Source organism: Rutidosis leptorrhynchoides, unplaced genomic scaffold (assembly GCF_046630445.1).
Source record: "Rutidosis leptorrhynchoides isolate AG116_Rl617_1_P2 unplaced genomic scaffold, CSIRO_AGI_Rlap_v1 contig272, whole genome shotgun sequence".
NCBI classification, from domain to species: Eukaryota; Viridiplantae; Streptophyta; class Magnoliopsida; order Asterales; family Asteraceae; genus Rutidosis; species Rutidosis leptorrhynchoides.
The window spans coordinates 64,815-76,873 of record NW_027266518.1 but is presented as its reverse complement, the minus strand read 5'-3'; the positions used below and the strand labels follow the sequence as shown (position 1 = coordinate 76,873).

The 12,059-nt window shown below is 38.1% G+C and overlaps 1 protein-coding gene and 1 pseudogene across 1 annotated transcript; one reads left to right on the top strand and one right to left on the bottom strand.

Moving 5' to 3' along the window:
* Positions 1 to 4,943: 4,943 nt before the first annotated feature.
* LOC139882461 (protein RETICULATA-RELATED 3, chloroplastic-like) lies at positions 4,944 to 5,933 on the top strand. The gene has a single exon (XM_071866776.1). The coding sequence runs from the start codon at positions 4,944 to 4,946 to the stop codon at positions 5,931 to 5,933; it is 990 nt and encodes a 329-aa protein (XP_071722877.1).
* Positions 5,934 to 6,483: 550 nt separating this feature from the next.
* LOC139882459 (probable LRR receptor-like serine/threonine-protein kinase At1g06840) lies at positions 6,484 to 10,915 on the bottom strand (annotated as a pseudogene).
* Positions 10,916 to 12,059: the final 1,144 nt, after the last annotated feature.

Genomic DNA, 12,059 nt, shown 5'->3' with positions numbered 1-12,059 from the left:
TGAAATTGAGACATTGATATCCTGGAGAGTATTTGACAGAGTCTGTAAAAGGAGAAATTAGGGTTAAACGAAGACGAGACGAACGGTCGAGTGAGTATTTATATGACTTTTGAGTGTTTCGATCAAATATTAAGTGAAATATGAAAAGTTAATATTTTTGTTCATTATGGCCACGGTTCTCTAAGCGTGACTACAACCTATTGCAACGATTTTTAAACCATGGTCATATAACATCGTCCACGTTTTTAGAGCAATCGTTGTGTATTTCGAAAACATTGCAAATCAAAATCAGTTAAAATAAGATCTAATAGATAACTAAATACTTTGATTAATTACTTCATGAGTTCATATGAAGTTAACAAAATATTTTAACTAAAACCAAAACTACAAGCACTAATTAATTAGAAGCCAAAAGTTAGAAAACGAAAATTAAATTAGTCATCATCTTCTTCATCATCGTCATCGTCATCATCATCATCATCCTCTTCATCTTCATCTTCATCAACGTCGTCGTCGTCATCATCCTCCTCTTCATCTTCATCATCATCCCCTTCATAGTCTTGGTCATAAATACCATTGCCTTCCTATTCTGCATTGCTCTGAGAACTATTCAGCTTAGCAGATGTTTGTTGCCTCTCTAATTCATAGTAGAATAGTTCGGAATCATCGGAATAGGAGAAGCTCCCTGACTCTATTGAAGATTCGTCATAACCGAACCGAAAAGCATAATAAGGGTCATGCCCTGATTTTTTCTTCTGATTTGGTGATGATGCGTCGTAATTATAATTGGCCCTCTTCCTCTTGTTACGAGATGGAGATTTCATGATTAATGTTGATTTGATTTTATAACCCTTCTTTTTTTGTATAAGTTTGTGTTTTGGGGATTAAGTGAGATTAAGTGAGAGTATTTATAGAGAATTGTGCTAATGATGTGAAAGGTTGTGCCTTGAATGAATACAAATGAATGTGAAGAGTTGTGTCTGAATTCCAATGAATGTGAAGGGAGACGTTCTGTTTTATTTTTGGTTCTAAAAAAAAAATGACATCGAACTGTCTCCACGGTTTTCTAAGCGTGGTGTATTCTCCTTTTACGCCATGTTTATTTTCCCTTATCAAAAAACCTTCCCATAAAGTATCATACGCCACGATTTTTACCCGTGGAAGAAAAATAAAACCACGCTCAAAAAATCGTGGCTATAGGTACCCTTACACAACGGATTTTTGGCCGTGGAGACGTGCGGCGTGGCGCTAGCCCTATTTTCTACTAGTAATATGGATGGAAATCTGATCTCGCGAAGTTGGCATGCCACGAACATCCACATCTACTACCCGTAAGATTAATTTGATTTGAAAATTTAAAGATGAACGACATAGATGTTATATGACACGAATAAACTAAGTTATCAATGGAGGAGATTTTTACAAAAGAGCTTCAAGAGGGTCATCAAAGTGAACAAGATTAGATCAACAACCTCAAAAGCATTAAATCTTCTAGCCAACGGATGAGTGATCAACAAGGGAAATTCGAGAGCCATAACTCAACAAAATCAACTGAAGATGATATCATACCTTGATTAACAGTGACGTAACTCTCAAGCAAAAATGAACGAGCAAGTTCAAGATCCTCGTTCACCGTGATTACCTATAAATAGGAGTAATCTTCTCATTTTCTTCGTACTCACAAATGAGAGAGAGAACTATATATCTAGAAAGAGAAAAGATCATCTATGTGTTACTCGATCCAAATCAAGTTCTTATACGATTTAACAATATATAAGCCTCCACTTATGGATTGAAGGGTTGAGTTACAAGAGGTCGTAAGTTAACGAAATTATTAGTTAAAGTGACATACTAGAAATGAGCTCTGGATGTAATTGCCAAGGATTGATTAATTATCCCGCAAGGATTGATTAATTATCCCTCATTGAGGGTGAGGTTTCATTTACTCAAAATAAATAAATAAATAAAATAAGCAGGGATGTAATTTTCTATGAGCACGAGACCATAGAAAATTTACACACTGAAGCAGATGATGCAAAATCAGCAGAAGGTGTTATCAACATAACACCAGAGTCAGATTCATCACATAATGCCACAAATGGAGTAGAGATGCCTGAATTGGAACAAGGGGATGATATAGAATTATTACAATAAATAAGATCCTAAAAAGTGTAACTTAAACACATCTTGTATATATATACACTATATTCCTATAAAATAGTATAACATTCGAAAATGAAAGATTTTTTATGTCCAATTTTACTCGATTGCAATTTGTCCCTTGTTACTACTTAGCCGTGGGGGGAGCAGAAGAGAGTGTAGATGATGGTGATGCGTCCACAAATGCTGAAGATGTTGAGCACGTGGAGCACGAAGAAGCTAGTCAACCTCAGTTGAGAAGTTTCGACAGATAGAAGGTGCCATCTACAAGATATCCCAGTTCAGAATATATTTTAATTATTGACGAGGGGGAGCTAGAGAGCTTCCACGAAGCACAGTCTTGTAAAGACAGAGACTGTTGGAAGAGAGCCATGCAAGAAGAGATGAATTCCCTATTGAAGAACAACAGCTTATGAGTTGGTTAAGCTACCAATGGGAAGGAAGGCACTCAAGAATAAGTTGGTGTACAAACTGGAGAAAGAAGGTGACAAGCTGATAAAGTACAAGGCTCGTCTCGTGGTGAAGGGCTTCGGGCAGAAGCAAGGCATCGATTTTGACGAGATATTTTCACCCGTGGTGAAGATGGGCTCGATAAGGATTGTACTTGGGTTAGCAACTAGTCTGAACCTTGAATTGGAGCAGCCCGATGTGAAGACTGTGTTTTTGCATGGTGATCTTGATGAGGAGATTTATATGGAGAAATGTGAAGGCTTCATGGTGAAAGGGAAAGAGAAAATGGTCTGCAAGTTGAAGAAGAGTCTGTACGGATTGAAATAGGCGCCTCGTCAGTGGTATAAGAATTTTGACTCATTCATGGTGAGTCATGGCTTCAACAAAACGGAGGCAGATCATTGTGTATACATCTACAAATTTCCTAATGGAAAATTCATCATTCTTCTCCTGTATGTTGATGATATGTTGATCGTGGGACAAGATGTCAAGGAGATCAACAGGTTGAAGTCAAATCATTATAAAGCATTCGAAATGAAAGATTTGGGACCAGCAAGGCGTATATTGGGGATGGACATCATCCAATATCGGAAGACTGGAAAGTTATGGTTGTCACAAGAAAAGTACATCAAACGAGAACTTGAGAGATTCAATATGAAGAACTCGAAGCAAGTCTCAACTCCGCTTGCCACTCATTTTAAGCTTAGGAAGAGAGCTTGTCTAACAACGGAGACAGAAAAGAGTGAATTGGCTAACGTACCGTACTCCTCAGCAGTCGGAAGCTTGATGTATGATATGTTGTGTACCAGACCAGATATTGCTCACGAAGTTGGCGTAGTGAGCAGATATTTGTCAAATCCAGAAAAGGTGCATTGGGAAGGTGTGAAATGAATCTTCAGATATCTCAGAGGGACCTCTAAGTTATGTTTGAGTTTTGGAAGGTCGAAAGTAATTCTGGAAGGGTACACTGATGTAGATATGGCGGGAGATGCTGATAGTAGAAAGTCTACTTCAGGCTACGTGTTTATATTTGTAGGGGGGAGCTATCTCTTGGCAGTCTAAATTACAAAAGTGTGTGGCGCTATCTAGAACCTGAATACATGGTAGCCACGGAAGCTGGAAAGGACATGGATGAAAAGGTTTCTCCAAGAATTGGGTATGATGCAACCGAAATACATAGTTTATTGCGATAGTCAAAGTGCACTAGACTTAAGCAAGAACACTATGTACCATGTGCGAACGAAACATATCGACGTGGGATACCATTTGATCAGACATGCAGTTGAAGACAAGTTGTTCTGTTTGAAGAAGATTCATACGGACAGGAACACAACTGATATGACTACGAAAGTCGTGACCCGAGAGAAGCACCAGTCATGTGCCGATTGGATCGGCATGACATTGTCTCATTAAATTCCGTTCTAGCATATCTCCTTCGCTTAGGGCTACAGGAGGAGATTGATGAGTATGCATCCCCACCTAATAGCAAAGAAAAGTCAAAGATCAATTCTAGACTTACAAGCTATTAGTTTTGCTATGTATAGGACGGTAGAGATAAAGGGAGGAAATCTACATGCCTTGATGAAATGCACAGCCACCAAGATTTGACATGGGAGTTGAAAATATTAATTAGGCATGTAATGTTTGGTACACAGAGGCAAAAATTTCCCTACAAAAGGGAGAAGAAGCTGAGCCATTCTTCATAACAAAATGGAGGACAAGCAAAAGAAGTGAGAGAGATTCTTTTGTAATATACTTTTGAGAAAAAAGAGTAACGCAGAAAATAGGTTCCGTAATTAAATAGTTAATTATGATACTCTAGTGAGAGAGTAGAATAGTAGAAAAATAATTGAGTGTCTACGATTGTGATATCGTAGAGAGAGGTGGGTACAAACACATAAGATTGTACGCGTTTTTCTACCCGTGATTTTTCTGGCCTGGCCATGTCCGTGGACGTAGCCCTAGTTCGAGGGTGAATCCGGTTAAATATCGTGTCTTCTTTATTTTATTATTGCTTGCATTATTTCGAGCTTACATATTGTTGTTGGTTCGCTCCGATCTTTGGTATAATTCCGCTGTAAGACTCAACGTAACTTAGTGATCGGCTGGTTAAGTGTGTATGCTCTATTTAGGTGGATCTTCTATATCAAAAATTTGCTTACCATAACTAAGCTTACCATAACTAAGTTCGGGAAACACACGGAACAAAAGCCTAACTGTGAATTTGAGATTTTGCTTTCCTTTCCATGTCAATGAAATTAGGGTTTTAAGCTTCACTTGCTGTCACTTGAAAAACATATGAACGCTGTTTCTGATTGAGTTAGAGAAGAAAGATGGCAACCATGATGACGGCCCAGCTTCGATGCTCTACTTTGATAAACGAACAGTTCAAACCTAAATCCGATCATCGCCGATTCAACTCCCACAAATCAGTTTCTTCCTTTAAGTTCCAATCCGTTTCATCTCCCAATCTCATCAACCATGGACTCACTACAAGATTCCAACACTATGCATTAATCGGCGGTGGCGGTGGAAAGAACAATGGAGGAAATTACGGCGGCGGCGGCGACGGGAGTTATGATGAAGGAGGCAAGAAGGAAGAGCCATCGTCGGGTTCTGGATTTGGGATTGTTGGCATGCTTTTAAATGGGTGGAGGGATAGAGTTGCCGCCGATCCACAGTTCCCGTTCAAGGTATTGATGGAGGAGCTTGTCGGAGTAAGTGCTTGCATGCTTGGTGACATGGCTTCTCGTCCCAATTTCGGTCTTAACGAGCTAGACTTTGTCTTCTCCACTTTAGTCGTTGGGTCAATATTGAATTTCACCCTTATGTATCTATTAGCACCTACATTATCTGCTACTTCGTCAAGCTTGCCTTCCATGTTTGCCAACTGTCCGACGAGTCACATGTTTGAACCAGGTGCTTACTCTTTAGTGGATAGGCTAGGGACTTGTGTTTACAAAGGCGCGGTGTTTGCAGCCGTTGGATTCGCTGCCGGCCTTGTTGGCACGGCTATATCCAACGGATTGATCATTGTCAGGAAGAAGATGGACCCGGAATTTGAGACCCCGAATAAGCCGCCGCCCACTATTCTCAATGCTTCAACTTGGGCTGCTCACATGGGAGTCAGCAGCAATCTGAGGTACCAGACTCTGAATGGAATTGAGTTCTTGTTGGCCAAAGTGTTACCTCCATTGGTGTTCAAGTCGTCTGTGGTTGTGTTGAGGATGCTAAATAACGTTCTTGGAGGGATGTCTTTCGTTGCCCTCGCGCGGGTTACCGGATCGCAGCCGGGTAAGCCAGGGGAGGAGGTTGCTGACTGAAAAGTAATTTAGTTTTCTTGGAATGCTATTTCCTTTAGTTGGATATATAGCTAATCACCCATGACAAACTGGCTTTGAGGATTTAGGTTGTATTTGGTTGCGTCTCTGGATTCTTGTCTAAGTTGAGCTGCGAGGTGTTGAATCTTTTAATTTTATCTTGAGCTACAGAAATCATTTTCCTGCATTTTGATACTTGTGGTTCTTATCATATGAATGATGTGGCTAGGTTTGGATAATACATTAATTTGCCTGTGATGAAATTGTCTTTCTTTTCATGAAACAATTATTGGATAATAATGAGGGCAAGTTTGCTTGTAAATAGTTACAATACTTTGGGATGGAAGGTTTATCCGCTTGTCTAAACAATGGATTCTTCTCCGATCATGAACGTTTGGACTAAGTGAGTTGTGTTCAATTTAAGCTATTAACTGTCAATTGTGAGTTATGCACAATCATTTGTATATTTGTCAAGATCCAAAGTATTCACTTTCTAGAACTTTACAGTCGGGTTTTGTTTTTGTTTTTCGCTTTCCCTAAACATTTGTACATATCATCGAGGTATGATGGTGGGGACAACACCGCTCACAAGATCACTTCCTGAAACATGGGAAGACGTATAGAGATTCCTGCTGCTCATTGCATACGACGAAGAAGACGATGGTATGCCACCGGAATATTCCAAACTTGATTGGTCTGAAAATGTCAAGTCGGGTTCAGGCATTAGTTTCAAGATGTTTTCCAACTCCCTGACAATCGTCATTATTGAAGGTCGCTTCTCAGGTTTGTCATGGCAACAATCTATAGCCAACCCTACAAATCTCTCCACACATTCCGATGGGTACGACCCCATTTTGCTGTCAATTATAGAGAACATCATCCCGGATTGATGTGCCGTATTCACCTCTCGGACAATATTCTTGCCATGTGATATTGGTTGCATTCCTGTCAAGAGTTCAAGAAATACGACACCGAGGCTGTACACGTCACTTTTATCTGTCAACTTGTGCGTCAATAAGTATTCAGGATCAAGATACCCCTGCATATTGCATCATTTTCGTCAATTATGGTACCTTCAAATGCAAGTAATTGATTATTGATGAATAAAACTTACTGGAGTACCCTTGACAATGGTGGAAACATGGTGAGGCATGTTCCCTTCATCGTCCAGTATCGGGGCGAGCCTCGACAGACCGAAATCGGCGACTTTCGCATCAAGTTTCGAGTCTAAGAGTATATTACTGGTTTTGATGTCTCTGTGAAAAACTGGTGGGTTTGCTTCAGTGTGGAGGTACATGATCCCTTTAGCAGAACCCAATGCTATTCGTAATCTCATAGCGAAATTAAGTTTTCTTTCTGCTTTAGGAGAAAGCCAATTACGCAGAGTGCCATTCGGCATGAACTCGTATACTAGCATCTGCAAATTGCATAAAACATCAAATTTCTTATAAAGTTTCCTCTTCTTTTAGATGTCTAGAAGTTTGTTGAACATGGACGTACCTGCTCCCCTTCTTCATCACAATAGCCTACTAACGAAACCAAGTTCCTGTGATGCAACCTTGACAGCAATTTTATTTCAGTCAAGAATTCTCTTTGCCTTGTAAAGATCCTTCTTCTGCACGCTTTATGGCGACGACTGAATTGTCAGCCAAAATACCCTTAAAAACTTTCCCATAACCTCCTTGACCAACTGTTGTGTCGAAATTGTTGGTCGCCGCAGACATTTCCTTGAATCTAAAGCATTTCACATCATCTATATTCATCGAAATCCTTGATACTGCAAGGAAGGAGTTAGTTACCAACTTACCCTTAAAAGTTATCTCCATCCTCCATAGGAATTCAACAAAAATGATCAATCTCTGAAGAAGAACTTACATAGACGTTTTCTTGAGAGTTCGTGCTGAAGTCTGGCTCGTCTTCTAGTGATGAGGACGGCAATCAATGTCGTCGTCGCAATAGCAGACACAATCGCCCCTAATATAATAGCTGCAATGATGGCCTTGCTGATTCCAGAATTTTGAGTCTCGAAATTTGCTGCAGCAATTAATGCAAGTCTTTATACGTTTACCAAAATGGTTTTGGAAATGTACAGCATGTAGTAAGAATAGAATACTTACTATCAGAATAAGGTCCAATGAGGGTGAAATTCAGAAGCTCATATGGTCCATAAAAGTCAGTACCGGGGAATCTCCACGACGTAAATATGCGTCTGATTCTATGAACTTCGCTTGTATTGAAAGTACTTGAGTTGGCTTTGTAGATAGGAAAAAGCTTCAAGTGCATCCTTAGACGAGGTCCTTCTTCCCACGCATGCGAGTCAATCGATAGTTGATATAACTCCAAGTCGAGAGATGTGGTGACATACATTTTGAAATAATCGATGTACGGGGGAAAATAGGAAAAACTCGGGCTCTTGAGTCGGTAACCAATTCTGATGGGCGACGCGCAATAGCATAGGATAGGAGATTCTGGCACGTATTCATAAAAGTTACCTACAGGGCATGCTTGTGGAGGGCAGTTCCTCGTTGAGTTAGTAATGGTCTCTGTCTCATCCCCAGCGTCATTCGATCCGCAGAATGGTCCTGCGTTTTTCGCACTCGCGTCGTTACACAACGGATTGCCTTGGAGCCTGAAAGAAGCTGGTAAATTGTGAGCAATTGGTTTCTTTGTTTTTGTCAGGATTTCGATCGACATACACAAGAAAGAATATATGGTTAAGAGGCATACATACCTTAAAGTAACGTTCTTTGGGGGGCTCAGGTTTCCTGTGATGTTGGACAGCAAGTTGCCTCTCAGATCACTGCATGGTATAAATATTAGTGATATTTTATCCATCATTTGAGAAGAAAGCTATTTGGATTGGATGTTCAGACATGTTATTTTTCCTAGTTATCTCACATCGTAAGCCGAGCTTCAGCAGAGAAGGTCTTGTTTTCCCAAATGTCATCAGGAACTGAGCCGGTCAGCAAGTTGTTCTCTAGAGATCTGCAGATTATGTACTTTTCAAATACAACACGATAAAAGATTCTATTAAACATTAGTGTATACAGTTTCCTAGGAAAATAAAAATCTCACAGTGTCTGAAGGAAACGGAGTTCCGAGAAATAACCGGGGATAGATCCATTAAGACTGTTATTTGACAGAAGTCTGCATTATATGTATACGTGGAGAAGTTGTTGGTCAGAATTATAGTTGATGAATGATGGCAATTGAATAAATCATAGAATTTGCATACATAGTTGTCATATTAACGGCAAGCTTGTTTGATGGAATGGACCCAGAAAGATGATTCTGGCTAAGATCCCTGTCACGAGAATAAGTAACATAAGACAATGATTGATTAAGTAACAAATTAACAAACATTGTCTACACTTACAAATAGTAAAGGTCTTTAATTCTGCTCAAGTCAGGAATAGCTCCATACAAACTGCAATTTCTTAAACTTCTGTAGATATATATATATATATATATAAAAGTAGTATAAATTAGTTGTAATTAATTTAAAATGGTTGATGGAATTTAGTGAGACACTCACACTTACAATTTGGTCAAGTTAGAAAGTTTTGCATAAGTTGATGGAATTTCAGATGTGTGGAAGTTGTTGTTATCCAGTTGGCTGCAAATCAAAACAGAAACAATACTTATTACTAATGTAGTGCAGTGTTGTTACTTAAGACGAGTACGTAGTGTGTATTGTAGAGGAGGAACATACAGAATGCGTAATTCTGGTAAGATTGATAACTCCGGCGGAAGATATCCAGACAATTCATTGTTGTCGACAAGCCTATATTAATTGGAATAAACCATTTACTAAGTACTAGTAATTAATAAGTATAGTTTAAATAAACAAATCGGGACTCACAAGTGAATGAGAGTGGATATATTGGATATCTCCGGAGGAATTTGACCACTTATTGAGTTATTGTTCATGTGCCTGCAATGCAAATGCAATCACTCCACTGAATGATTTTTTTATTACAATTAAGAAATAATGATCACACTTACAGATGCCTCATACTGCTCAAATTGGAAAATGATTTGGGTATGACACCTGAAATGTTATTCTCATCTATTTGGAGTCTTTGTAAATTCCAAAGGCTGCCCAGCTCTTCAGGTAATGATCCTGATAACTTGTTTCCGTTCAAAAGCCTACATAGACACATCATTATTTATTTACTTGTCGAATACCTCGGTCTCAAAATACATACTATTACGTTTCCTGTGCAAAATGCATGTAAATTTAGGAGAATTTTGGGACGGAAGGAGTAATATTATAACAAAGCAGAAAAGGAGGGAGGCATAGATCTTACAAGAGTACCAAGGATGAAATCCTGCCTATCTCTTTTGGAATACTTCCTGTTAAATCATTCCACATGAAATCTCTAGCATGAAGAACAGAGGAGGAGATATACATTAGCATACATATAGTATAAAGAAATACTATAAGAGTAATGGGGAAATTCCTAATCCTAACTCACAGTGTATGAAGATGAGATAGAAGGCCAAGCTCAGGTGCTAAGACTCCTGAGAGGTTCTTATTTAACAGTAGGCTGAAAAAGAAAAAAAAAAAAAGTACTTCAAAATTATGTATCTTTTAGATAAACAAGAAAAGAAAATTAGAAAGGGACGACAATTATTTTGAGACGGAGGGAGAGAATATATATATATATATATATATATGGTACAGCTCTATGACATGAAAGTAGCCATCATCATTCTCATCCCCAATGGTACTGTGGTTGCAGACAACACCAGTCCAGTTGGATGCACAAGGATCTTCTTTGTGGTTCCAATTTCGTAGAGACTTCATTCTATCGATTAACTTTGATTTTACAGCTAACAGCGCGCTAACTGCGAATTAAACATCACCTTTCATCATAAAACTAAATTTGGAAAATTAAGAGAAAAAAAAATGTGTATATATATATACCTTCTGTTGGATGAGTAACATTCAGAGCTTGTGCAGAACAATTTGAAATTGCCATGACTACTACTACTAGTATTACACAGACACAAATTCTTGTAGGAAACACGATCCTCATCACGATCCTCATCACATCATCACATCAAATTAACATACAAACTAAACTATATATTCACAACGATCACACAAACAACACCTTACTTATCTTGTTTCTTATTGAAATGAAACTTGCGCGTCAATGGTTGGCAAACACATACTTTGACTTTGCTATTTATTTATTTATTTATTAAAGGTCGTTCGGTGAATAATGACGCAGACATCCTTTTTCTAAATGTACTTCCATTACTGATATTGAAAAATTGAACACACTTTTTCATATGCACGTGGTTACTATAGTCACCATTGATTGGTGCGTGTATATCACATCTTGACATGAAACCGTGAGAAACTCAACTCTAATGTGCAACCCTTCATATAATTTAAGGCTATGCGCACCGAGTGAACACCAGTACACCACAACAATGGAACACCATAGTTGACTTCCTTTTTATTCCCCGACAAAAAACTAAAATAAAATAAACTAGGTGTTGTAAATAAATTATCATAAGGCATAAAACAAAAAACTACAAAAGGAGAAAACTTAGACATTATTATTATTCGTAACTTTTATATGTACAAAATGCCATTATTTATAAGTCTTAAAGTATTACAGATACATAATATAAGTTCAAAAGGGTACATAATATAAGTTCAAAAGTAATTAAGAGATTCATGGTAAATTTATGTATAGGTGTTGTAGAGGAAAATACCTCGTTATCACCTTTTTTTTTAGATCAAGTTAAAGTTGATTGTCTCTCACTATAATCATCTTATATTCTCTTATTAGAAACATCATTTGTTAATTTTTCAAAAGTCAGTATTATTATCACAAAATAACTCTTTTCATTATTGTTCGTTGTTAGTATAGAATTCATAATTGGTCAACGAAATAAACAATATTTCTTGTAGTTAAATAAATTATGCTTTCATAAAGTAATTATCGTCGCACATTGTAGTATCGCCACAATTGAAATTCTAAACAAGATGCTTTCTTCATCATGTCACAGGCAATGATCTTCTGGTTAGCCAAGACTTCCTTCATCAACTTCGTAATCACATTGATTCTAGAAGCTTATGACTTCTTCTCGTATCACTTGGTGTTAGAA